The sequence below is a fragment of the Coloeus monedula genome, assembly GCF_965178545.1.
Source record: "Coloeus monedula genome assembly, chromosome: 12".
Taxonomy (NCBI): domain Eukaryota; kingdom Metazoa; phylum Chordata; class Aves; order Passeriformes; family Corvidae; genus Coloeus; species Coloeus monedula.
The window spans coordinates 858,597-882,658 of NC_138792.1; the positions used below are offsets into that span (position 1 = coordinate 858,597).

General features: G+C 55.6%; 1 protein-coding gene across 4 annotated transcripts; it reads left to right on the plus strand.

Moving 5' to 3' along the window:
• Nucleotides 1–351: 351 nt before the first annotated feature.
• OCRL (OCRL inositol polyphosphate-5-phosphatase) lies at nucleotides 352–22,173 on the plus strand. 4 transcript variants are annotated; one of them, XM_082289684.1, is made up of 24 exons: nucleotides 352–421; nucleotides 515–594; nucleotides 1,058–1,137; nucleotides 1,986–2,024; nucleotides 2,448–2,558; nucleotides 2,631–2,714; nucleotides 3,025–3,145; nucleotides 3,234–3,395; nucleotides 4,279–4,380; nucleotides 4,813–4,927; nucleotides 6,682–6,798; nucleotides 6,937–7,124; nucleotides 8,457–8,568; nucleotides 10,022–10,131; nucleotides 11,067–11,202; nucleotides 12,382–12,492; nucleotides 12,795–12,960; nucleotides 13,156–13,391; nucleotides 16,788–16,811; nucleotides 18,997–19,116; nucleotides 19,332–19,416; nucleotides 19,855–19,982; nucleotides 20,552–20,663; nucleotides 20,766–22,173. In XM_082289684.1, exons 1-24 carry the CDS (start codon nucleotides 389–391, stop codon nucleotides 20,888–20,890), a joined length of 2,697 nt encoding a protein of 898 aa, XP_082145810.1. In that variant the 5' UTR covers nucleotides 352–388; the 3' UTR covers nucleotides 20,891–22,173. The 4 variants fall into 4 exon arrangements, with proteins under 4 accessions (XP_082145810.1, XP_082145811.1, XP_082145812.1 ...); XM_082289685.1 differs by having other exon boundaries at nucleotides 2,451–2,558; XM_082289686.1 differs by lacking the exon at nucleotides 2,631–2,714.
• The last annotated feature ends 1,889 nt before the right edge of the window (nucleotides 22,174–24,062 follow it).

Genomic DNA, 24,062 nt, shown 5'->3' on the forward strand with positions numbered 1-24,062 from the left:
AACCCGGCCCTTCCCGTCCTGCACCGCGCCACATGTAAATCACCATCGCTCGCAGCCAATCAACGCCGGGGGCGGCAGTAAGGGGGCGGGGCCGAGAGCTGCCCTCGCCTCCTCCGGGGCGGGGGACACCGGGACCAGCGCCGGTCCCGTCCGGTGCCTTTCCCGCCGCGTGCTGGGAACCGAGCTGCGGGACATCCAGGGGCGCCCCACAGGCCCACAAGTCCCCCCCGCTCCCCGTGCCCTCCCGGTTCCTGCCGCGCCATCGGTGCACGCCGCGGGCGCGGGCGGCGGGGTCCTCCCGCCAGCAGGGGGCGCGGCGGCGGCGGCGGGTGCCGCTCTGCTCCGCGCCCGTGACCAGCGCGGAGTCGCCGGGAGACCGAGCGCCGCCATGGAGGCGCGCGCCGCGGGCTGCGGCCTGCTCGTATCCACCGGGCGCGGCGGGGCCGGGCGGGCGCGGGCGGCGGGGCGGGCCGGGCCGGGCCGGGGAGCCGAGCTTTCCTTAACTGCGGCGCAGAGCGTTGCCGGCGCGGAGGTGCGGGCTGGGCGGCGGGAGCCGTGTGTGCTCGGCCTGGAGCGGCGGGCCGGCCGCTACGGGTGAGTGCGAGCCCGGCGGGGCCCGGCTCGCCTCGGTTGGCCCCGCCGCGGCGGGGCTCGGGGCGGGACGCGCCGTGCCCGGGCCCGGCTCGGTTCTCCGCTGAGCTGCCGCAGCCGTCGTGACTCTCGGGAGCCCTGCGTGCCGTGCCCTGCGGGCGGGGAGCTGCCGGACCGGCGCTCCGGGGGTGCCTTCCCCGCTCCCCGGTGCTCCTGCGGCAGCCGGAGCCGCTGCGGCCCCGGTGCTGGACCTGCCCCGTGGCAGGGAGAGTGCAGCAGCTCTTACTTCTCCCCCCGGCTGTCCGCGTCCTGCACGGTCTCGCCTTCGTTGCCTTTTTCCTCCTCCTGCCCCAGAAGCTTAGCGATAGAAATCAAACATTGTGTCTCTGTACACACAGCTCCCGTTTGTGTGTGCGTGAACAGGGCGTTGCTGCCGGGTCTTTACAAGCCTTCCTTCTGTCTGCAGGGTCGTTATTCGCTCCCAGGAGAAAGAAAACTCTGATCCGGATTATATTCCCATCAATAGCCGCTTTAAATGTGTGCAAGGTACTGACTGCTGGGGGAAAGGCTGAGAATCTCCTGCTGTTCATCCACAAACCCCAAATTTAGTGGTGTTTCCTGAACTGCCTCCTGAGCCAGTGGCTTTCCCTGTGAAACAGCAACTCACATTTTATGGAATCCCCTTGTTCCTCATCCAAGCAGGTTGTCAGCCCACGTCAGCATGCAGTTGTGAGGAACTTGGCTGCCTCCAATGCGTGGTGGGCTTGGCATCACACAGAGCCAACACATGCAGAACCTGGTTTCCGGGTCTGGAATTTGGTGTCTGTCTCTTGGGCTTCTCTGCTATGCCAGGAGTTGGGAGCTGTTGCCTGATTTCTGCATGTTTACATCTAAATTTCCATAAGTTGTAGCAAGCTCTCAGCTCCCAACAGCTACATGTTGGATGAGGAAAGGCTTTAGGCCTTGTCTTGGAAGGACTTAAATAGCAGCAAGTGGCCCTGGGGCAAATCCTTGTCAGGAGTAAAAGCACCTTTTCCTGGATTTGCTGATCCCTTGTGTGCAGTTTGGTGATGTTCTGCCCCGGTCTTGCTCTGTAGAGGAGCTCTGAAGCTCCTTGTCAAGTTGGTCTTTCCCAAAGTAGATGCACTGGTGGGGAAGAACCGTCCAGGTGTATGAAAACTGTGTGGTGGGAATCTCCCTGGGACACTTGTTGGGAGGTGCCTGTCCAGCTTCTCTCTGCCAGAACTGTTAGGAACGTACGGATGTAAATTAGAGCTCTTTGTTCCTCTGTCAGGACTCTTTTATGGCTGGTAGCAGGCAGTGTAATTATATGAGTCCTCAATTACTGCAGCATCCAGTGTGAGCTCTACTGATCCTGGTTTTCTCTTTTCTAGAGGCAGAAGAAACTCTGCTGATTGATATAGCTACAAACAGTAAGTTTTATAAGAGCAGTGGTGCGGCTAAAGGTCCTGTCAGGGAACAGCCACTGGTGCTTGTCTTGCCTTCCAGTCTTCCCCCAGGCTCTGTGTTTGTCCTCTGCTCAAACAGGGATTGTTTTCCCTCTGATGTTGTCATCTGGCTCTGTCAGACACTCGGTTGTCATGACAGACAAGGTTTGAAATGCAAATGATTGAAATGTTTGCAATTTTTCTTCCTGGTTTTAGAGCTCTTCTCTTCAAGATTGCAGTAGGGAGAAGGATTCCTAAAGCCAGGAGAATGTGCTAGGGATACCCCCAGCAGGGTGGGGGGACCTCAGAAACGCAGGGAGAGTAACTTAGGTGCAGGTTTCCATCACAAACAACACCTGGAAGCTCTCTGTGAGGCAGCCTGGGCTGACTCAGTGAGTGTGTTTGAAGCAGGCTGCAAGGTCCGGATACAGGGCGACGAGACGCCGGAGCGGCTCTTCGAGATCCCTGACGAGGAGCGCTGCTTGGGATTCCTGTCAGAAGTGCAGAGCATTCAGGAAGGTGAGCAGGCTTGCACCTGTGCATGTGAAATCCTCTGCCAGCAGTTTCTGACAGGGATGGGCTTTTTTCCAGCCCAGCTGAAAGCATCTCTTCCTGAACCTAAGGACTCATCCATCTGGCATCAGGTGGAGAAGAGCCTCACAGGTCTATCTCCAGGTACAGTTGGCTTTGCTCTGGGGCCTCTGCAATGCTGGGGTGCCCAGGGTGGGAGCTGAGTCTGGCCCTGCTCCCTTGTCTGTTAATTCCTTCCAGAGTGCTATTTTCACCCTTGGTTTCTGCATGTTAAGCTCCTTCCTGCCTTGACTTGTGGTTAGTGCCCCTTTCTCCCATTTCCAGTGTCACACAGTTGATACATTCCTACTATCATTTGGTTTTTTGCTTTCTGTGGAGTTACGTTTTTTTCCTTCTTGATCTGAGGTTTTTCGAATTGTTTCTGAGGGTGTTTTTCTTGGATTTTTCGTTGCAGGAGCTCTGGGATTTGAGGATGACTTCAACACTCTGAGCCTAGAGGAGAAAAGGAACATGCAAAACCACCAAACGGGATCTCGGCGGGAGCCCCCGCCTCCTCCTGTCCCTCAGAATAAGCAGTAAGTAAGGCGAGGGATCTGTTCCCTTTTTCACTTTTCTTCCTAGACAGCAGAACTGATTCTAGTGCTGCTCTCACCTCCTTCCTAGATCTCACCGAGAGAGAGAAGGTACATCCAGAGACCAGCCCAAGGTGACCAACACGATGCGTAAGATGTTTTTGCCCAGCACGCAGTCGGGCCAGAGAGAGGGGCTCATCAAACATGTGCTGGCCAAGAGGGAGAAGGCCTACATCAACCTGCACAACTTCAGGTGAGACCTGGGAGGGAAGGACAGCTGCAGGATCTCTCCTGTGAGCTCAGATCTCACCCAGGATTGGCCCTGGCAGCTGCTGATGGGTTGCAGCTCAGGTGGCCAGTGAGGATGGTACAGCCCAAGAGTCACCAAGTTTCCATGGGGCAGCTGCTCCTTTTGCCTTCTCTGTGTGTGTGTCAGATCTCCTGAGCCTTGGTGAGGCTGGAGCAGGTGGGCAGAGAGGGTGAAGACAGATGTCCCACCATAGTGTCGCGGTGTTGCCCCTTGTGGTGGTAGAAGAGCCGGATGTTTGCTGGTGGAATGTCTTACTCCAAGAGGAGTGTGCTGGGAGTGAGCCAAGACTGGGAGAATTTTTGAGGAGCAGCTGAGGGAGCAGGGGAGGCTCAGCCTGGAGAAAAGGAGGTTCAGGGGGGACCTTCTGGCTTTCCCCAACTCCCTGAGAGGAGGGTGGAGCCGGGGGGGGTCAGAGGCTCTGCTCCCAGGGAACAAGGGAGAGTACAATAGGAAATGGCCCCAAACTGCACCAAGGAAGATTCAGGTTGGACACGAGGAGGAATTTCTCCATGGAAAGGGTGGTCAGGCACTGGAAGGGGCTGCTCAGGGAGATGGTGGAGGCCCCATCCCTGGAGATGTCTAAGGAACACCTGGACGTGGCACTCAGTGCTCTGGGCTGGGTGACAGGGTGGGCATCGGGCACAGGTTGGACTCCATGATCTGGAGATCTTTTCCAGCCTCAATGCTTCTGTGAATTTCAGTTCCTCCATGGCTGGCCTGGCCCCGTGCAGGGACAGCTCAGAGTATGTGCTTCCAGCCGGAACACTGCTGTGCTGCTGTGGTTTTCATTGTGTTTTCTAACAGCTCAGCTGCTCTTGTGTTGTAGGTTCTTTGTGGGAACATGGAATGTGAATGGGCAGTCTCCTGACAGCTTCTTGAATCCATGGCTGGTGTGTGACATGGAGCCTCCAGACTTCTACTGCATCGGGTGAGCAGCTGGGGGGATCCTTGTTGCTCTTGCTGGGATCCAGGAGGGCCGGGTTTGGTTCAGGTTCCTGTTGTGCTCTCACAGGCTGCACAGAGCTGAGCTCTGTCTCACAGGGGCTGTCTGAGGGCAAAAAGCCATCGGATGAGGCAGAGGATCAGGTTGAACAAAGCTGGCATGACAGAATAGATTTTCCTGGGGGCATCCACACAGCTCGCTCATTGTCCTCTGCCTAAAGTAATGTTTCTCAGGGAGAGGGTTGCTGGGGGGTTTGGGGTAGGATCTCAGAAGCACTGTGGGGAAATTCTACTTCTTCATTTAGCAAGTGGCCATAAAGAGCTGTTCCTCCAAGGGCTGTTGCTGGAGGTTTCACATTCTCGTAGGAAGAGGGGTATGTGCAGGAGGGCTGGCGGTGTTAAGCTCTTGGGTTTCCAGGTTTCAGGAGCTGGACCTCAGCACGGAGGCTTTTTTCTACTTTGATTCCATGAAGGAGCAGGAGTGGCTGTCTGCTGTCGAGAGGGCCCTGCACCCTAAGGCCAAATACAAGAAAGTGAGTTCTGCTCAGTGGTGTGGGGTCTTCTCATGGAGCTGGCATGATGGGAAGGAAAAAGGAAAAGGGCTTCCCCTTTCCTCACCTGTCCAAGGAGCAAACCGAGGGTGATACTGGGCATGTGCATGCCTAGGCATGTGTCAAATGTGCCAAGTTAAATGTGGAGTCTGTTTCTGTACCACAGTTGTAGGGAAATACTGTGCTTTGAAATAGAAATTTGTAAAAGTGGGGATCACAATACCTTTATCAAATAGGAGCATGCCAGGGAAGCATCAGGTTCAAATTCTCTACTTGTATTACCTTCTCATCCTGTAGTATAGAAGCCAGGTGTGTCCTGAGCTGGTAAACTGAATGAACAGCTTTTCCCTGAAGGAATAGATGATTTATGAAGTGAAATCTTCCAGATGCTGCTGCCTTGGGTCAGAATTGCTTCAACTGTGGCAGCAGGACTTTGTTCTGGCTGGTTTAGAGCAAGACATTGGTTTTATCTCTGCTGTGACAAACCTTTCTGCTGTGGGGACGAGTTCGGAATACATGAAGAGGTTTCCCCTTCCTCCTTAGCCCATGTGTTTGCTGTCACAGCCCATCCTGCTTGCTCTGAGCTAAGCTCAGGGGCAGGTGTTACAGGGAATGGAGCAGGGAAGAGAGCATCTTGCTGAACTGAGACCTGTCAAGAGGAGCCAGGAGTCATGGCCTGAACTGCAGAGAGGCTCCTGCTCCCTTCCCTCCCTTTGCTTCACTTGAGTTTTGAGTGAATTTCTCCCACCTTGGTGAAAGGGAGAGCACAGGATATGGCTGAAGGAGGGGGAAGGGGCTGAAGCTGTAGATAAGGCTTGTGGTCACTTGCAAATTCTGCTCCTGCAGAGCAGAGTCAGTGCTGGGCCCTCGCAGCTGAATTCCCTGCTCTCAGCTTCTTTCCTCACGCCATAGACTTAATCCCAACACATGTGAATTTTTCTGTGCATAGAGGTGAGCATGCAGACTGTGCTCAAGCAGGTGAGGCCTGGTCGCTGTTTCAGAGTGGTGATACCACTGTTCTGGAGGTGCAGGAAGGTCACAGGCTGGGCAGTGTTGGCTTAGCACATGTAAAAGATCAGCAGCAGACCTGAGATCCCCACTGGGACAGGGCACATGAGCACGGTGTTAACCCCTGTGGGCTGAGCTCTGCAGGAGCAGGTCACTGCTCAGATCCAGAGAGGCCCTTGGCTTTAGGGAACGAGTGTTTCCTGTAAATGAGTCAGCCTGTGTGGCTCAGAGATGCCTTTTGCTACCCCATGTATCAGGCACGTCTGCCTCAGGGAAATAAGAGCATCTCTGTCCATTCCCCTCTGCACTGGAGTCTGGAGTAAGCCAAGGTGAGCTCTGACTCCTGCTGCACCTGCAGCCTCAGGACAGCCCCAGCTCTGGGCCTGGCTGGAGCACTCGGGGGCTTCCCTGCTTGTGCTGGTTGGAGCACGGCAAGGGTGAGACCTGGGGCACAAACCTGCTGCGCGTTTGTTCAGTTCCTCTTTGCCCACCCTGTTGTGTGGGAACGCAGTGAGCTCAGCACTGCTTACAGCTCCTGGGGGGTGACAGATGGACCCCAAGAACCCTGCTGTGGACAGGAGACCCTTTGGGTTCTGTTGTTGCAATTAGGGACTGAGTACAGAACACGAGGAACAGGGAGAGCAGAGCAGTAGAGCATCAGGCAGAGCAGATCAGAACTGCATTCCCACGGCCTTTCTGGGGACTCCGGATCCCGTTTATTTCTGCAGGTGCAAATGGTCCGCCTGGTTGGGATGATGTTGCTCATATTTGCTAAGAAGGATCATCTGAGCAATATCAGAGAGGTTGTGACAGAGTCTGTGGGCACAGGAGTCATGGGAAAGATGGTGAGTCACTGAGGCCAGCTTGTTGCTTCCCTGTAGCCATGCAAGAAGTGGCACAGTCTGGTTTGGTTCACCTGTGCCATCCCAGTCCCCTCCCCGTGCCTCACCTGCTCCAGCCCCACTGGTCCTTCCTGTCCCCAGGGCAACAAGGGTGGTGTGGCCATCAGGTTCATGTTCTACAACACCACCTTCTGTGTCGTCAACTCCCACCTGGCTGCCCACGTGGAGGACTTTGAGCGCCGAAACCAGGACTACAAGGACATCTGTGCCCGGATGAGCTTCATGATCCCCAGTGACAGCCTGTCTGAGCTCAACATCATGAAGCACGAGTGAGTTGTACCCTTGTGAAGTGGTGTCGAGCAACCCAAGTCAAGTCAGAATTGCAGCAACAGGAGGTTTCATGCAGATAAGTTTTCTGGCTTGATGAAATAATTTGAAGTCCCAAGGGCTGTGGTGTGCTGCAGTTCCTGCAGACAAACTGGTCACCTCCTTGCTGCGGTGCCTTGTGCACCCTGTCCCCAACATCCCTCTCCTTGCATTTGTGTGTAACTTCCTTTTCAGCAGGCCTAAGCAGAATACAAATGGTTGGTACTTCTGTAACTAATACTTAAACCATTTAAAAATGTAGAGTGGATTAGTACAGAAAAAAACTTCAAATATTAGATTATCCTTCATAATCCACTAATGGAAATGTTGAGGTTTGGCTGTAAACAGGAAGAGCTTTGGTACTAGTGAGGGGTTTAAATTTTAATCTTTAAATGAAACTTTTATGGAGTAAAGAGCAAGTCCCATGAGTGTTTCTTAGGTGCTGATAACAAGAAGGCTATAGGCCTGTTTGGAGCCCTGGAGAGGAGCAGGGTGGGAGCTGGTGCTGGTGAGGTGTGGCTGATGGCTGAGATGGGAAACAATGCCCAGGAGGTTGTAAACTCCAGGAACCTAAATCTGCTCCTGCTAATTCTGCATCAGGCGGTCTTGGCTCAGCAGGTGGTGCAGCAGTGGCCTGCTCTGGCTGAAGGAAAGGCAGTGAGAAAACAACAGGTAAAAACAGGGTGTCACATGAGGGACAACCCTGCAGATACAGGTGCCTCACCTGTCCCACTGGCTGACAGGCTGGCTCTGCTTAATGAGCTCCACCATTGCCCTCTTCTTAACATGAGAAGAGCCTCAATACCACCTGGATTTTGTGTGGTGTTGCTTCATTGGAGAGTCAGTGCTGTTCTCTGGCTTGTTTCATGCTGAGACAAATGCGTTACCTCCTACTAAACCAAGCCTTCAATCTTTTGGGAATTCCAGAGGAGATGGACTTAGTCCTGTATGATCTGCTGTCACTAGAAACTTCTCCTGTTGGGTTCAATCTTTAATGTCTCCTTTGTGTCTTCCACATGTCTCAGCCTTAATGTGGTTTACAAAAGGGAGCTGTTAACTGCTGGTCTGCTCCCAACGTTCTTCCCTGTGAGGGTGGGGAGGCCCTGGCACAGGGTGCCCAGAGAAGTTGTGGCTGCCCCATTCCTGGAATTGTCCAAGGCCAGGTTGGACAGGGCTTGGAGCAACCTGGGACAGTGGAAGTTGTCCCTTCCCATGGCAGGGGGCTGGAACAAGATGAGCTTTAAGCTCGTTTCCAAACCAGACCATTTTGATTGTATGTGTATCTTTGTTTGCAGTGTTGTTATCTGGCTGGGAGACCTGAACTACAGGCTGTGTCTGCCAGATGCCAGTGAAGTGAAGAATCTCATCAGCAAGAACGAGCTTCAGAAGCTGCTGATGTATGACCAGGTCAGTGAATTCGCTCACGTTCACCCCATCCCTGGGAGGTCACCTTGGTCTGCTTGGGAGGATCTGGCAGACATGGAGCTGGGGAAGGGGCTGGAGCACAGATCTGATGAGGAGCAGCTGGGGGCCTCAGCCTGGAGAAAAGAAGGCTCAGGGGGATGTTCTCTCTCTCTACAACTCCCTGAGAGGAGGGTGCAGCCAGGTGGGGGTTGGTCTCTTCTCCCAGGTAACAACTGGCAGGACAAGAGGAAACAGCCTCAGGTTGTGCTGGGAAAGGTTCAGGTTGGATATTAGGGAAATTTTTTTAATGGAAACTGCTGTCCAGGCATGGCACAGACTGCCCAGGGCAGTGATGTCCCTGTTCCTGGAGGGATTTAACAGACACGTAGATGTGTCACTTGGGGCCATAGGTTAGTTGTGGCCTTGACAGTGCTGGGGGAACAGTTGGGCTCAATGGTTTTGGAGGGCTTTTCCAACCTACATAATTCAGTGACACACGGCAATAAGGGTGTGGACATAAACACAGACACTGGACCCCAAGAGGGTGTGCTGGTTCCAACAACCCCCTAAAGAAAGGGGATCCATGCTGGGGTAACTGGGTGACTCAGGTAGTCACTGTGTAAGTGTGTCTGTGTCTCAGTGCAGGAATTCTCTCTTAAGTACAAACTACAAGCTGAACACAGGCATTTGTAACAGCAACAAAAGCTGCTGTGATCGGTGTTGTGGAAGAGGTATTGATTTGGAGCCCAGATCTGCTCAGCCAGTTTGACCTGAATTCTGTGCTGTCGCCTTCCCTGCTCGGCGCTTCCCTGCAGCACACGGAAACTGGCAGCAGGTGCCTTTTGGGTGAAGGGTTGCACCTGGGAAACATAAACATGAGCAACAATGGTGCAATATCACCTCTGACACAGTTTCACAGGAAATTTGATTGATTGTCCTCTGTAGCTCATTTTTGCTGTACTGCAGAGCTTCGTGCAGGAAGCAGCTGTAGCTCAGGTCTTAGTGAGGAAAACATCCAGGAGATTTTTCAGAAGGGGAAAGGAGCAAAAGAGGGTGGTGTCAGGTTGTCAGGTGAGTGCAATGCTGGAGGCTCTTGCTAAAATGGCTGGTGGGGAAAGATTAGTGATGGCAATCTTAATCCTGAAAACTGATGAAGGCATTTAGTAATTAATATTTCCCTTAACTCTTATTTGATGCTGCCTGCATGGTCTGGCGAGCAGTACCCATTTGTACTCGGTGTGTTTGGAAAACAGTCCACTTATGGGTTGAATTTTTACCACTGTTTAAGCTGTGAGGTCCGAGAGGCAGTTTGGGGGTGTCTGTGAATCCCACAGAATGGCCACAGGCTGTAGTTGCTCTGCCTGTAGATTGCTCTCTGACACTGCTGTGGCAGGGGAGGGTTTCTTGGGTTTGGTTTGGATTTTTTTCTTTTTAAAGCTTTCTTTTTCTGCTTTAGCTGAATATTCAGCGCACTCAGAAGAAAGCATTTGCAGATTTCATGGAGGGAGAAATTAAATTCATCCCCACGTATAAATATGACTCTAAAACAGATCGCTGGGACTCCAGGTACATTGGCTGCCACTGGGTGTATTTACCTGTGACATAAAACGTGTTTTCTCACAAAACTTGATTTCCTGCTTTCTAGAGCTGCGAATCCCTGTCAGTGTTATGTTTGGCCTTCCCTTCTTTCCCGCTTTCTGCCATAAGCAGCCCCTGTGTACGTTGACCAGGGACATCCCTTAAACCTCTGTTGCTGCTGATCCTGCTGGATGAAGGCAGGTGAAGTGTGAGCTCAGGTGACCCTGCACTGGAGGCTTTTTCTATTGCCAGGGACAGGCAAAGAGTATAAAAAAGGAATTGAAGAGCTAAGGAAACGGGCTCTCTGAGTCACCCTGTCCCCTGACTTGCACACCCACAGGGTGGCTGCACTGCGATAGCAGCTGTGGTTCCCACTTGGTGCCTCCCACAGACATGGCTGCATCCGCTGCAGGGGCTGCTGCAGAGGGAGAAACTCCCAAGAAGGACTTTCAAACCATGTGGTGATTGAATTTGACTCTGCTGTGTTTATGAATCAGCGCAGTAGTTAATCTGAAGAAGGATAACCCAGGATTCAGGCTTCATAATGTGATAGTAATCACTGAGTAGAGTTTCCGTAGTGGAAACAGTATGAGTGGGTTGGATTGTGGGCAGAAAGGTCTGGCAGCAAAAGAAAGTCATGTACTTGGGTCACAGCACACATGGGTTCAGGCTGTGGAAATGGGCTTGACTGAGGGTTATTTTGTTTCCTGGTGCTGGAAAGGATGGGAATTTTATCTGCTGTGTTGGGAAAGGGGAGGAGAGCAGAAGAAATAACAGAATTCAAGTTGGGGTAAGTGATAGGAGTTCATCCCATCACTCCTGTGGTTATGTGGGTGGGTGGAACTGCCTTGTTGGGAAGAGGAACAGCTTGGATGGCTTGATAGGATTGTTGGATTCCCCTGGTAACCTGTTTTTCTTTGTAGTGGGAAGTGTCGTGTGCCAGCGTGGTGTGATCGGATCCTTTGGAGAGGCGGGAACATCAATCAGCTCCGGTACTGCAGTCACATGGACCTCAAGACCAGTGACCACAAGCCCGTCAGCGCCCTTTTCCGCATCGGGGTAGGTTTGTGTGTACCTTGGGGCAGCATCCCAGCACTGGCCGGCATTCCAGGCATTGCTTTGGGAGGCGGTGATGGAGTCAGGGCACCTCTGCTAAGGCTGGTGCAAGAGCACAGATGAGCCCAGCTGGGGCCTGCCTGCTGTGAGGGTGCTGCATCTGGCAGCACTGGAATGGGTGAGTCCCGCTGTTCCCTCCTCCACAGGGAGACACAGCAGCAGCCTGGGCCTGGCAGTACCTGTGCTGCATGGGATGTGTCATCTGGTTCACACCTGAACATCTTCAGTGGAGAGTGGCAGCAAATTTGGGTTTTCTGGTGCAGTAAATGGGGACACTCCATGTCCATTTTTGCTACCTCCTGCTCCCTGGGTGGCTCAGGTCTCACAGAATGGGTCAGGTTGGAAGGGACCACTGTGGGTTGTCTGGTCCCACCTCCCTGCTCCAGCAGGGCCATCCCAGAGCACATGGCATGGGATTGTGTCTGAGCAGTTCTGGACAGTGAAGAAGTTCTTCCACATGTTCAGGTGGAACTTCTTGGGATCAGTTCCTGCCCGTTCCTCTTGTGCCATTGCTGGGCCCCACAGAGCAGAGCTGGGCCCTGCTCAGAGCCCTCCCTGCAGACAGGGACAGACAGGGCTGAGGGTCCCTCTCAGCTGTGTCTCCTCTTGAGGGTGAACAGCCTCAGCTCCTTCAGCCTTTCCCTGTGAGGGAGATGTTCCAAGCCCTTCAGCATCTCTGTAGCTTTTGCTGGCCCTGCTCCAGGCGCTCCATGTCTCTCCAGTACTGGGGAGCTCAGATCTGGATACAGCACTCCATGTGTGCCTCACCTGGGCTGAGTAGAATATGCTGAGTCTGTTTAAAGAAAAGCCTTTCTCCTTTCCCTCTGGAGAATCATGAGGAATGCTGCAGCATGCCAATGCTGTCCTACAGAGGTCACCTCCCGTGATCTCCCAGGTGTGTGACCAGTGGCCAGACAGACGCTGGTAACATCTGCAGGGGTGAAATCTGTGTAAAGTTGCAGATGCAGCTTGGGGCTGCCCCCACGTGTGTGAGTTCTCAGCCTTCCAGCTGCACAAGCCAGTGCTTAGAGAAATAATTCACTTCTGCGGTTTGCTCATGATCAAGAGAGTTCCTGTGAAAGCCAGTCAGAAGCTTTGCTGAGTGTTTTTTCTCTCCCACAGGTGAAGGTTGTGGATGAGCAGAAGTATCGGAAGCTGTTCGAAGACATTGTTCGTATAATGGACAGGATGGAGAATGACTTTCTTCCTTCCCTGGAGCTGAGCAGGAGAGAGGTGAGGATGAAACTGGAGTCATTGGAGTCACTGTCCAAGCACAGCAGCCTTCAAAGTGCCAGAACTACTTCCAAAGACTTTGGTTCAATAAACTGGATTATAGGAAATTGAACTCCATCCTTTATCATATGATCAGAAATTGGGTTAGAGAGGACATGTTGTCTTGGCTCCTTGGCAGGACTTCTGTGAGGAATTCTGCACTGGGTGGGCTCCTCGCAGCCATGGAGGGGCCACTGCAGAGTCTGGGGGCCATATCCTGGCCACTAATATCACTTATCACTTGATTTCTCTTTGCTCTGCAGTTTGAGTTTGAGAACGTGAAGTTCCGTCAGCTGCAGAAACAGAAGTTCCAGATTACCAATAACGGGCAGGTCACCTGTCACTTCTCCTTCATCCCAAAGCTCAATGACAGCCACTACTGCAAGCCATGGCTTCGGGCCGAGCCTTGTGAAGGTTACCTGGAGCCAGGTGAGCGTACTGCTGCAGACCCCCCATCCCATCTCCATGTAGTCCTTCCTGTCTTTCCTGTGTCCCACCTTTCTTGCCATCAGTCTTGTCTGTGTGTCTTGTCTGTTGTGGCCTTTGTCCCTGCCACTGTATGTTTGTCCTTGTCATCCCCTTTTGGAGTGTCCACGTGCTCTTGAGAGCTCCGGTGTGTTGCAGACGAGAGCACAGAAATCTCCCTGGATGTGTACGTCAGCAAGGACTCAGTCACCCTCCTGAACTCTGGTGAGGATAAAATCGAGGATATTCTTGTCCTGCACTTGGACCGAGGGAAGGACTATTTCCTGACCATCAGTGGGACCTACCTGCCCAGCTGCTTTGGCACCTCGCTCGAGGCCTTGTGCCGGATGAAGCGACCGATCCGAGAAGTTCCAGTCACCAAACTCATAGACCTGGTGAGTTCTGAAGCAGCTCTTTTAACCCAGAGAGGCCTGATTCCCTTCTGACTGCTCCCAAAAGCAGGAGTAGTGCCTGCAGTTCGGGTCGGCTGTGCTGGCTCTGAGCTGAGCGACTTCACAGAGCTTGAGGTGCTCTTTTATTCTTCCCTTCTACCCCAGCCAATGGCTTTTGACAGCTTGTACTTTATCCCTTTTTCCTGAGTAGGCTCATCAAATATTGTTTGATGGGACAAAAAAGTGATCCCAGCACCTCATGTTGGCGTTACTGGTGCTGGCAGGCTCAGCTGAGTGGCACTACTGTGTCATAAGAGATGTGATTGAGGTCCTCTCCTCCATGGTACCAGGGCTACTTCTGCCGTGATGAGTGCCCTGGGAGCCTTTTCCTTCTGGATGCATTCCTACTGCTCAGGGGAAGGAGCAAGCAGAAGCAGGAGGACTGAAGGAAGTCTGTGGTGTGGGTGTGGGGTGCTGAAGGACGCAGCTCACAGATGAGCAGCGTCACGGCCTCTCTGGCCATTTCCTCCCACACCAACCACAGTGAGAGAGATAAGCCTTGGGTGAGAGATAACTCATCAGTGAGAGGTCTCTGTGGTGCAGCAAACTGTTCCTCCCCCCAGCCTTTGCCAGCCCCCAGCATCAATATTGCTCCTCCCAAAGCTCATTGTGTGCGTGAGAGAGGGTGTAGTTGTGCCCTAGTCACCTCTTGTCCTTTGGCTACTCTCATAACTGTTTCTGGAGTTAAGTCCCATTTTGGGAATGTAATTCTGATTTCCAGGCTGGTTTCATTCATCTTTCCTTACTGCCTTACCTGGCTGTGTTCCAGTGAGGTGCAGCAGCTCCTGGGTGCCAGTTCATGTCCCCATTCGTGTTCAGCCAGGAGAGTCATTTCCTTCCGTCCACCTGAAAGCTCAGCCCCATTGTTTGAGTCTCTCTGCCATGTGATATCTTTCCTCTCCTCTCCTATCTCACAGTTTCACCTTTACATGAGGGGTTTTTTATCCAGTAAGCTGCTGCCTTTCCACCTCTGTGGATTTTCCAGCTTCCACTCCCATTGCTTCCACATTTTCTCTTTCCTTCAGCAGTTGTCCGGTGCCTCTCCCTGCCTCTTCCAGTTCCCATCTTTTTTGTAGGTATCTACTTTTCTCACAAGTTCAGTATACAGAAAAGTCAGTTTTATACCAGAATTTTGACTTTGTAACACACAATCAGGCTAGGCAGGATCAAGGTGGCAAGATACAGTGTTCACCTCCTCAGATCAAGCAACTGATCCAGGCTTCAGGCTCCTCAGATTTCTCAGGATTTGGTTGAAAGTCACTCTTGTTCTAGAAGTGAGTCTGGAACATTTCACTGGCCTTGGTTGCTTTTCCACCTGCTTCTTCCGGCTCAGCACCAACTTCTTGCTTGATACAGAGGAACTTGGGGCCCTGACTCTTGGCTCTGCTCTCACAGACACACTGTTAGATCTGTAAGAGTACTTGGAGGATTCTTCTCCTTCCTTTACCTATAGATTTCTTTCTCCTGTTATTCAGTGAAACATCTAGAAATACAGGAGCAAAACGATCAGCAAAGAGCACCTGCCCCAGTGTCTGCAGCAGGGACACAGCTCTCCTTATGGACACAGGGGATATTTTAAGGTTTTTGGTTCTGATTTTACCTGTGAGCTGAGAAATCCTTGGAGCCAGGCCAAGCTGAGCACTTAGTGCCTGGTGGTGGTGCAGGTCCTGCCTGCCCTGCAACCTGGAGCATTTGGGTGCAGTTCCCCAAATTTTGGTGCTGCTCAGGCTGTGTGAGGCTGGCACTGTCTGTGCCTTAAGAACCTCCTGCAGTTGCATGGTGTTAGGGCTCATCCTTCGCTGCATCCAGTGTTTTCCTCAGCCTGGCTAGACTTCGTCTGTGGTTTTCAGTGGAGAGAGGTCTGGAGACTCAGTCACTAAGGGGCTGAGGTAGGTGGGTGCAGGGTAGCACAGTGTAGGTGGGAGTTTGTGTGGGAATGGCTCTCCTGGTTCTCCCAGGAGAGAGACACTGACACGGCTGCTGTCACTGGAGCACCTCTCCTTTGGGATTTCAGTATTAGTGTCATCCTGTTTTTTCTTGAGATCCTGCTGTGGGTTTTAAAAAGCCTCTCGAAGAACCCCTGTCAGGAACAGGTGAATCTTGTGGAGCAGATTGTGCTGAAGTCTCAACATTAGGGAGAAATTGTTCCCTGTAAGGGTGGGGAGGCCCTGGCACAGTTTGCCCAGGCTGTAAGGGGCTTGAAGTAAACTGGGATAGTGCAAGATGTCCCTGCCCATCTCAGGGGGTGGAACAAGATGAGCTTTAAGGTCCCTCCCAACCCAAACCATTCTGTGATTCTGTGGAGAGGTGAGCAGCCAGGCTCAGGTTGGGGGGTGAGGCTGGAGATGACTCACCCGTTACAAAACGGGCAGGTGGCTGTCTGCCCTCCCAAACCTGTGACCGTGTGCCTCCCCCTGTGCCTCAGGAGAGAAACCTGTGCCAGCTCCTGTTCTGAGCAAGCTGTTCCCAGGAAGAGGCCGGTCTGTTGTGGCTCTGTTAGAGCTCAGGGAGCCCCCAAAGCAAGCAGGCACTGCAGAGGCCACGGGGACCCTGAGATGCCACTCCCTCCTGGTGTCCCTGTGCCATGGGAGCTGCAGCTGCTCCCGGCTCGGCCTGGAGTGCTCTGGGGCTGTTCCCACCCTGAGAGGTTGATCTGCCAAGGCTCAGCACGGGCAGCCGGCTTCTGTTCCCTCCTGCAGACCCCATGAGCCGTGTGCAGCCGGCCCTGGCTGTACAGGGATGGCTGTTTGGGGATGCTGAGGGCTTGGCTGTGCTGCCGGAGGGCTTGGCACACTCCTCTCTGTACTGGGCTAATGCTCTTAGGCTGCAGCAGCAGCAGCCGGGTTTGAGCACAAACCCTCATTTCCCTGACCGTACCCAAAGCTGCTTAGGGGCCCTGTGAGCTCCACAGCTGCCACACACTCAGAAACACAGATTTAGCCCAGGGAATGTTTTATCTCTGGCCTGGTCACAAGGGAAGATGGCTGAAATAACACAGGGACAGTGATTCTGACCAGGGAACTTCTTCTTGGCAGACATGTCTCACCTGCCCATGGCCCAGCTGTTGGCCAGTGAACGGCACTGTCCAAGCCCCTTGGAGGGGTTTCCAGAAATCCTGACGACGTTGTGCATCATGTGAGCGGGATTGTTGCTAATTGGCAGGCAAATCTCTCACCAGGTTTAATTTTGGCCATGTCAGCAAAATGTGTGAAGGACCTGGTGTTCAGTGGGTTCTTATAATGCAAATTAGGCTTCTGCTTAATCAGAAGAGTTGATCCAAGAGTGCTTTCTCCCTCTTAACCACACTTTTTCCTCTCCTCTCTTTCCTGCTGCTCTCAGGAAGAAGACAGCTTCTTAGAAAAGGTAACACAAGCAATTGCTGTGTGGCAGTCTGCTTCTCAGTGGTGTGTTTGTAAAGAATGAGAGCTTTTCCCCTGTTTTCTGTGGCAGAGGGAAGGGGAGGGGAGCACAGAGGGGACACTGCCAGCAAAGCTTCTTAGCACAGCTGTGGGCTGGATGAGAGCACAGAGAAGCACATAGTGACCCCGGATCCAAGCTCAACTGAGATGTTAAAGCTTACCAAATTTGCTTTGGGGGAAAAAAATTGCTCTCCTGATCCTGACAGCAGTGCTGGATATTCCCAAAAAGATTGGCAGCCTTTGACAGACCAGAGATAGCTCTGACCATAAGGTGGAATTCACAACATCCTCTCAGACCTGTGGGAAGAGGGCTGGAGTAGGAAACTGAGGTCTTTTGTTCCTTCTATCTTGTTGTGTCCCTGTGGAGGCCGAGGGAGGGCCTTGTGCAGGAGGTGGATGTTTCTGTGCCTCCTCGAGCAGTGGAGCTGGGGCTGCTGGCTCTGATGGCCACAATGCCCGAGCAGGATCACTGCTTCTCTTGGCACCCGTGCTCGGTGCTGGAGCCAAGAAAGGAAAGCATGTCCTTGGAAGAGCAAGTGGGAGATGTTGGGGGTGTTCCTGCTCTCCCTGCGCTGCCTCTGACATTTGTAACTTGTTTGAGCTGGTTCTGTGCTGGCTTCCCGGTCCGAGGGAGTTGTTCCTCCCTGGGCTGTCAGCGCAGCGGCAGAGTGAAACAGGAGAGGGAAGGAATGTTCCCTCTCTTAAGAGGGGATCGAGCTCCCGTGTTTAACTGCATGAAGCTCAGTCTCCTCCTGGCAGGGGAGAAGGGGGACGGATGTGGTGCCATCCTTCTTGGGAGCACATTCCCGTGGGAAGGACGTGGCCGTGCCTCCCTTCCTCACACGCGGCAGGAGAGGGCGCCCGGGGCCCGGCCAACGCGCACCCGCCTCCTGCTCCTGCTCCTGCTCCTGCTCCTCCTCCCTTCCTTCCCCTCTGCCCCGAGGCACTTCGAGCCTTCTCTTCCCTGAGAACCTGGGATCTCCTGCCTGGGGGTCTCCACAGCTCTCCCAACCATGACAAGGGCTGCTCGAGCGCTTGGCTCCAGCGATGCCCTGGCACAGGGGGTTTCTGTGGAAGAGCCTCAGCCCTGGAAGAGTGTCCACAACCCTGGGAGAGGGTCTGCAGCTCTCCCCCTTTCCCTCTTAGAGGAAGTCTCTATTGCTCTTGCCTGACATGCTGCTTCCCGACCTTCCCAGTGCATGTGGCTGAGCGAGGCAGCCGTGACTCCTCATCTGCCAGTGGGGTCAGACCTAGTGCTGTGCAGGGCAGAGCTATGCTGTGCCATGTGGCAAGTGGGGCTACTGCCTGTGCCACCAGGGCTCGTGTCAACCCAGGGTGTCTGGGGGCATAGCGGGGAAGCTGCCCCCAGCTGCTGGCAGTGGCTGTGTGTGCTGCAGGGACAGCTATGCCAGTTGTCGCCTCAGCTGGAGTGAAGTGCTTTCTGTGTGGCTTGTGGACTCCTCTGCTGGTGGCGGGGTCGTGTTCCTGCTTGTGCTGGTTCCTGGGTGCTTTGGGAGTGCTGGGCATGGCTTCCTCCTTGGAGGTCACAGGAATGTGAGTGATGGTGAAGTGAGAGTAAAATCCAGAATGTGGATCCGGTTAAAGCCTGGTGTGATGGAGACATCTGAGCCATGGAGCTCGTCAGCTGCTCCACATGAGTAAGCAGGAGCTGTGACCGTGGTGGTGTGTGCTCAGCGAGACCTCTCCTTGGGAAAACCAGGGAAGAAACTTCAGGAATCAGGACGGTTCCAGAGCCCTGAGAGCAGCCATGGCTGGAGCACACCTGGAGTCAGGGGAGACGTGGGATGAGCGGGGCCGGGGCTGGGCTCCCCAGCGCGGCAGCTCCCGCGGCACAAGGGCTGCGGGGTGGGAGCTGGGATGGGGCCGGGGCACCGTGGGCAGCCAGAGCCCCCTCCCGGGGGGCTGAGGGGGCTGGGGCTGTTGGAGAGACCGGGCAGGTTGTTCCATGGGGCAGCAGGAGGGAGAGGAGCCAGGGCCTGTGGAGCAGTGGCTGGTGCTGTGAAAGTGAGTCAGGGCTGGAGCACCCCAGGGTCCTGCTGCTTCCCCTCTCACGGCTTTCCCTACCAGGGACTAAGATTTCCCTGAGCCCTTGTGTGCTTTCTCCCCAGGAGAAATCCATCCTGCAGATGGGCTCCCTGGACAGCGAGGAGTCTACTGAGGTGCCACTGCAGGTGCCAAAGGAGATCTGGCTCTTGGTGGACCACCTGTTCAAGCATGCCCTCCACCAGGTGAGAGGGATGGAGAGGGAGAGGGCCTCTGCCACACTGGAGCTCTCCTGGTGACCTGGTTCCTCACAAGCACCTGGGGATCAACTCGAGTTAGGACAGGGCTTTTCCCTGTGCTCAAGGCACTGGCTGGGTGTCCCAGGGTTCACCTTCCAGTCACCATGTGCCTCAGCCTTTGTGGGGGAGGTAACTATCCATCACTGTGCTGTTTCTGACAGGAGGACCTGTTCCAGACTCCAGGCATGCAGGATGAGTTGGAGCAGATCATTGAGTGCCTGGACACCAGCATTCCTGAGACAATCCGTATCCTTCCGTGGTGGATCTCAGTTCTGCTGGGAGGGTTCGCTCTCACGAGAACTTGTCTGTCACCTTTACCTGGCAGGGATAGGCTCCCCTTGGTCCCCCTACAACCTCTCTGAAAGCTGAATCTGTGCTGGCCAAAGCAGCCAGGGGGCTCTGGAAGATTCTGCAGGGCTGTGCCAAGTGCAGGAGCTGGGATACTGAGGAGCATGGTCTGGAGAAGAGGCTAATGGAGCAGGGGGCTCCTGTGCAGCCAGAGGGTGGGAAACGCAGTGCAGGGTGGATGGAGCAGTGTTCTTCATAGATGCGAGACAGTGGAGGAGAAGGCGGAGGAGGAGAGGTTCCACAGGCAGGGAAGTTGCATGACCTCCAAGGAGATGAGCATCTGGGGAGGGAGGGGATCTTTCTGCTCAGCATGACCCTTGATTCCCAGCGGTCCAGCGGGCAGTAATCACTCTGTGGCTGAGGCTCTCCTCATCTTCCTGGAGGCTCTGCCGGAGCCTGTGATCTGCTATGAGCTGTACCAGCGGTGCCTGGATGTGTCCCACAGCAGCCGGCTGTGCCGACAGGTGCGGGGCTGTGCCGGCGTGTGGGGCTGCTGCCGTGGGCTGTGCCGTGGCCCTGGGCCCGCCTGGCTCCTGCTCCCTACCCAGGGGCTGGCAGTGGCTATGGGAGAGTAGGCAGCTCTTCCAAAGAGACCCCAAGTGAGCCCTGTCTCACCCCGAGCACCTGGGGAACAGGAGCCTGAGGGAGGGGCTGAGCCTCCCCTGGTCCTGAGGGCTTGAGCACCTGCTCAGAGCTACAATTCCTGTCCTTCCATGGAGGACTGTGCATGGCTCTTACCAGCTGGTGGGGCAGCAGGCCAGGCCAAGCATGTCCCTGGGCAGAGGGGGAAGTTTTGGGGCGGTGAGAGCTGGGATCTGACTGGAAACAAGCAGGAAGCAGCCCCAGGGCAGTGGGGGCTTTTTCCTGGTGATACAGCTTTCCTTGAAGCAGTGTCACCAGGAGCCACAGCCCACAAGTGCCATCAGCACTGGGCTGCAGCTGTGGGTAAGTTGCTCTGGAGCCCGGAGTGCTGCGTGTGCCCAGGCTGCAGTGGTGGGAGCTGGGAGAGCTTCCTGACACCATTTCCTGGCAGGTGATCCTTCAACTGCCGAGCTGCCACCGCAATGTGTTTCGGTACCTAATGTCCTTCCTCCGGGAGCTGCTCAGGTACTCAGACGACAACAACGTCAGTGCCACCATGATCGGTGAGTGTTGTTCCTCTGCAGCCCTTGCTCCATCCCAGCTTCCTCCTGCACCTCCCAAGGTCTTCGCTCCTCACCAGTGATGGATTTTACCTGCCTCCACAGCTGCCCTGTTCTCCAGCCTCCTCCTGCGCCCTCCGCCCAACCTGATGGCCAGGCAGACCCAGCAGGACCGCCAGCGTGCCATCAACTTCCTCTACAGCTTCCTGCTCACTGGGGACGAAGAATGACTCCTGCCGTGTGCCAAAGCCGGGGCCTGCGCTGCAGCCGGGCCTCTCACAGCTCTGAGGGGTAAAGGCTCGAAGCTCTCCAAGTGCCGTGTTTACAGTCGGAAGGGACGCGTTCCCCCTCCCTGCCATGCCACACCTCACACTGCAGAGGACCTGCACGCTCATTGCACTGCCATCCACCGCTGGAGCCTCCCCTTGTGTGCGGGAGCCAGGTGGATCTGTCGATAGCCGAGCACTGTGCCAGCGCCCATCGTCCCGTGGCAGTATCACCAGCTCCCCCAGTCACGCTTCTCTCTGTGTCACACCCATCTCCCAAGAGCTGCTGTGGAGAAGGGTGGGGATGGCTGGTGCTCTCGGAGGCCGTGGCACACGCGTCCCTCCGGTGCCGGGTGCATGTGCTGGTGCATACACCGCCCCAGACTGCTGTGGGACATGTGCCACCTTCTGCCACACAGCCCTGCCAGCCCTGATGCCGTCACTGTGCTATGGACCGTGCTGACCCAGGAAGGTTGTTCGGACGTTCAGCCTCTCCCCTTCAGCAGGGCCTTTCCCCTCTCCCCTCCCTCCCAGGACACAGGGCCCTGGCACACGGGTCTGTCCCTGCACCCTTCGTTCTGCCCTCATTATCTTGTCCCTTCCGTGCCCCAGCTTCCCCTAGGGACACAGGATCGTGGGTGGCTCATAGTGGCCAGGGTCAGGCAGAGCCATGAGCTGCCCTCTGCTCCTCCTGGGCTCTCCTGTGCATCTTCAACAGGATGGGACTGCTGTTCCTCCAGCCCAGCCTACAGTGTGGGGGTAGGACAGGCTTGGGTAACTAGGTGCCACTGGATGGAGTCCATTCTCTCCTCCCCAGGGTGCTAGCAGAGGGTGCAGGTTTGGGGGGGTGAAGGGAGCCAGAAATGCTCGTTGTGGGCCAGAGGAGCAGCTGGGGGGCTGTGCTGGGGGGCTGCAGTACAAGGGTGATGTACAGCTGGCTGAGGGCACAGCCCTCTGTAGGGGTGGTGACTGAGGGTACAAGAGTGGCCTGTCCCACTGAAACACTAAGAGGCCTGTGGGGCCATTTGGCCTCAGGTGCAGGAGGCCAAAGCCAAGGGGAGGGGGCTGCAGTTGTAGAGCCCCGCCGGTGCCTGGGCTTAGCCCAGGGTGTCGTGTGGCCCTGCGGTCCCCATGCACAGGCTGAGCTGCCGTGGGCTCCCTTCCCTTCTGCCTTTTTCTTTTCCTTAAAATTTTTAAATTACATAATTTATTGGGAAACCGTTCGTTCCAAATAAACCTCCATTGTGCAAGGCCTGGGGGTTGCACCGGGCCCCCCTTACGCAGCTCTGCACCACCACGGAGCCCTGGCCAGAGCTCCAGGCCCGCTCCAGGGGCAGCCGAGGGCTGGGCTCTCCCCCAGCCACTCCAGCAGTGTGCTGGGCACAGCTGGGGGACAGGAGCAGAGGGTCCCATGCCGCTGTTTCCTGCTGGCTGAGCTCCTGCGTGCACCCCTGATGTGCTGACACCGTCAGCCCAGCGCTGGTGGCCCGTCCGGCAGTGGGTGGTGGCATGTACCACACCGGGATGGAGATGGCACTGGCTCTGGCCAGGGCAGTGGGTGCAGCAGGGTGCCGGTGCCCTGTGTGGCACACGGCTTTGGCAGCCCTGGGCACTGATGCCTGTGGTGCCTGAGGCGCTGCTGGGCCAGCGAGGGGAGCGGTGGTGGAGAAAGCCCGCACGTCCTGCCGCAGGAAATGGCAGCCGGTGTCATCTCCATCTGCTTCCTTCCGGCTCCTTGGGAGCAGGGCTGTGCCTGGGCAGCTGCTCCCGTGCTGTCACGGAGGGGACCAGCGCAAGGTGCCGGCATTGTTCCCGCAGCAGCCACATTCCTGCCACTGCCGGCGGAAATGCCGGAGCGAGCGAAGGCCTGATGCTCCCTGGGGATGGGACAAAGCCTAGGCCTGCCCATCCTCCTCCTTGGGAGGGCACAGGGATCCTTGTGGGGGACCCTGGAGGCTGTTGGGGTGCAGCTCTGGGGGTCTCACACATGCATCAGCACACCAGGAACATGGGCACTGAGGGATGCTGGCGGTGCCCAGATGGTGGGGCTGGAGGAGCTGGTCGTGTGTCACAGCCACACCGAGCATCCCTTGCCAGCCCTGGGTGGGCAGTGAGCTCTCCCTGTTCCCCCCAGGGGCATCCAGAGGTCCCCAAGGACTGCAGGGCTCCTGCGACTGCTGCAGCCCTCTCCCAGTGCCCCTGGCATCCCTGCTAAGTGAGCTGGGACCTGCAGACCCCATCCTTGCCCTGCTGGGACAGACCCTGCTTGCACACACAGGAGCAGGACTGCCCTGTGCCCACTGCCCACTCTGCCCCAGCTCCCTGTTGCAGTGCAGGGGCTCTGGCACTGCCGTGGCACACGGGGCACAGGGAGAACGGCCGAGCTCAGCAGCTCCCACCTGCCTGCGGGCAGCAGGCCAGGCCAGGAAGAGCCAGAGATTCCTTAGGTCTCCCGGCTCAGAAGCTTTTCCTCCTTCCATGCTGGCCACAGCCCAACCGGGAGGTCCTCCCTGGCCTCCTCCTTCCAGGCTGGCGCAGGAGGGCTGGGGTCAGGGCTCAGCTGTGCAGCCCCTGGCCACAGCCCAAGCACTTGGGGCTGGGCGATGCCTGGGGGACGTGGGACATCGCTGCCTTGCTGGCACAGCCGTGGCAGTCGCTCCTCAGGTCTGCTGGGCCCCCCACTGCCTGTCCTGCCCATGCCCAGGCAGGGACCTCACCAAATCTCTTGGGCAAGGTGCCTGCTGCTGCAGCTGGGGAGGCAAACCACGGGCATTGAGGGGTGGTTTGAAGTGCAGGGGGAGAGCACTCCCAGTTCAAACCAGTAGCAGCAGCACTGTAGGCTGGCAATGGAGGAATGATAACCCCCCCCAGCATCCCAGAGCTGGAGCTGGGGGCATCTGGGAGGGACTGTGGCTGGGGCACCATGTCCCAGCTCTGGGAGGCTGCTGGGGCTGGAAAACTGGGCATGAGGGCCAGGACAGGACTGGGCAGTGAGTGGGCAACCCTTGTGCACCCACGCAGACCATCATGGGGGCACCGGCAGTGGCTCCTGGGGGCTTTGTGGGGTAGCTGGCGGTGGTTGATGGGGTGGCCAGCAGGGGTGAAGGTCAGTGGCAGTGGCTCCTGGAGTGGCTGT

Excerpts from the sequence above, each read along its gene's own strand:
- OCRL (XM_082289684.1), top strand. The coding sequence starts at position 389 with ATGGAGGCGCGCGCCGCGGGCTGCGGCCTGCTC. Across the intron at positions 11,203-12,381 it reads GCGCCCTTTTCCGCATCGGG|GTGAAGGTTGTGGATGAGCA; the intron begins GTAGGTTTGTGT and ends TCTCTCCCACAG. Across the intron at positions 16,812-18,996 it reads AAGACAGCTTCTTAGAAAAG|GAGAAATCCATCCTGCAGAT; the intron begins GTAACACAAGCA and ends CTTTCTCCCCAG.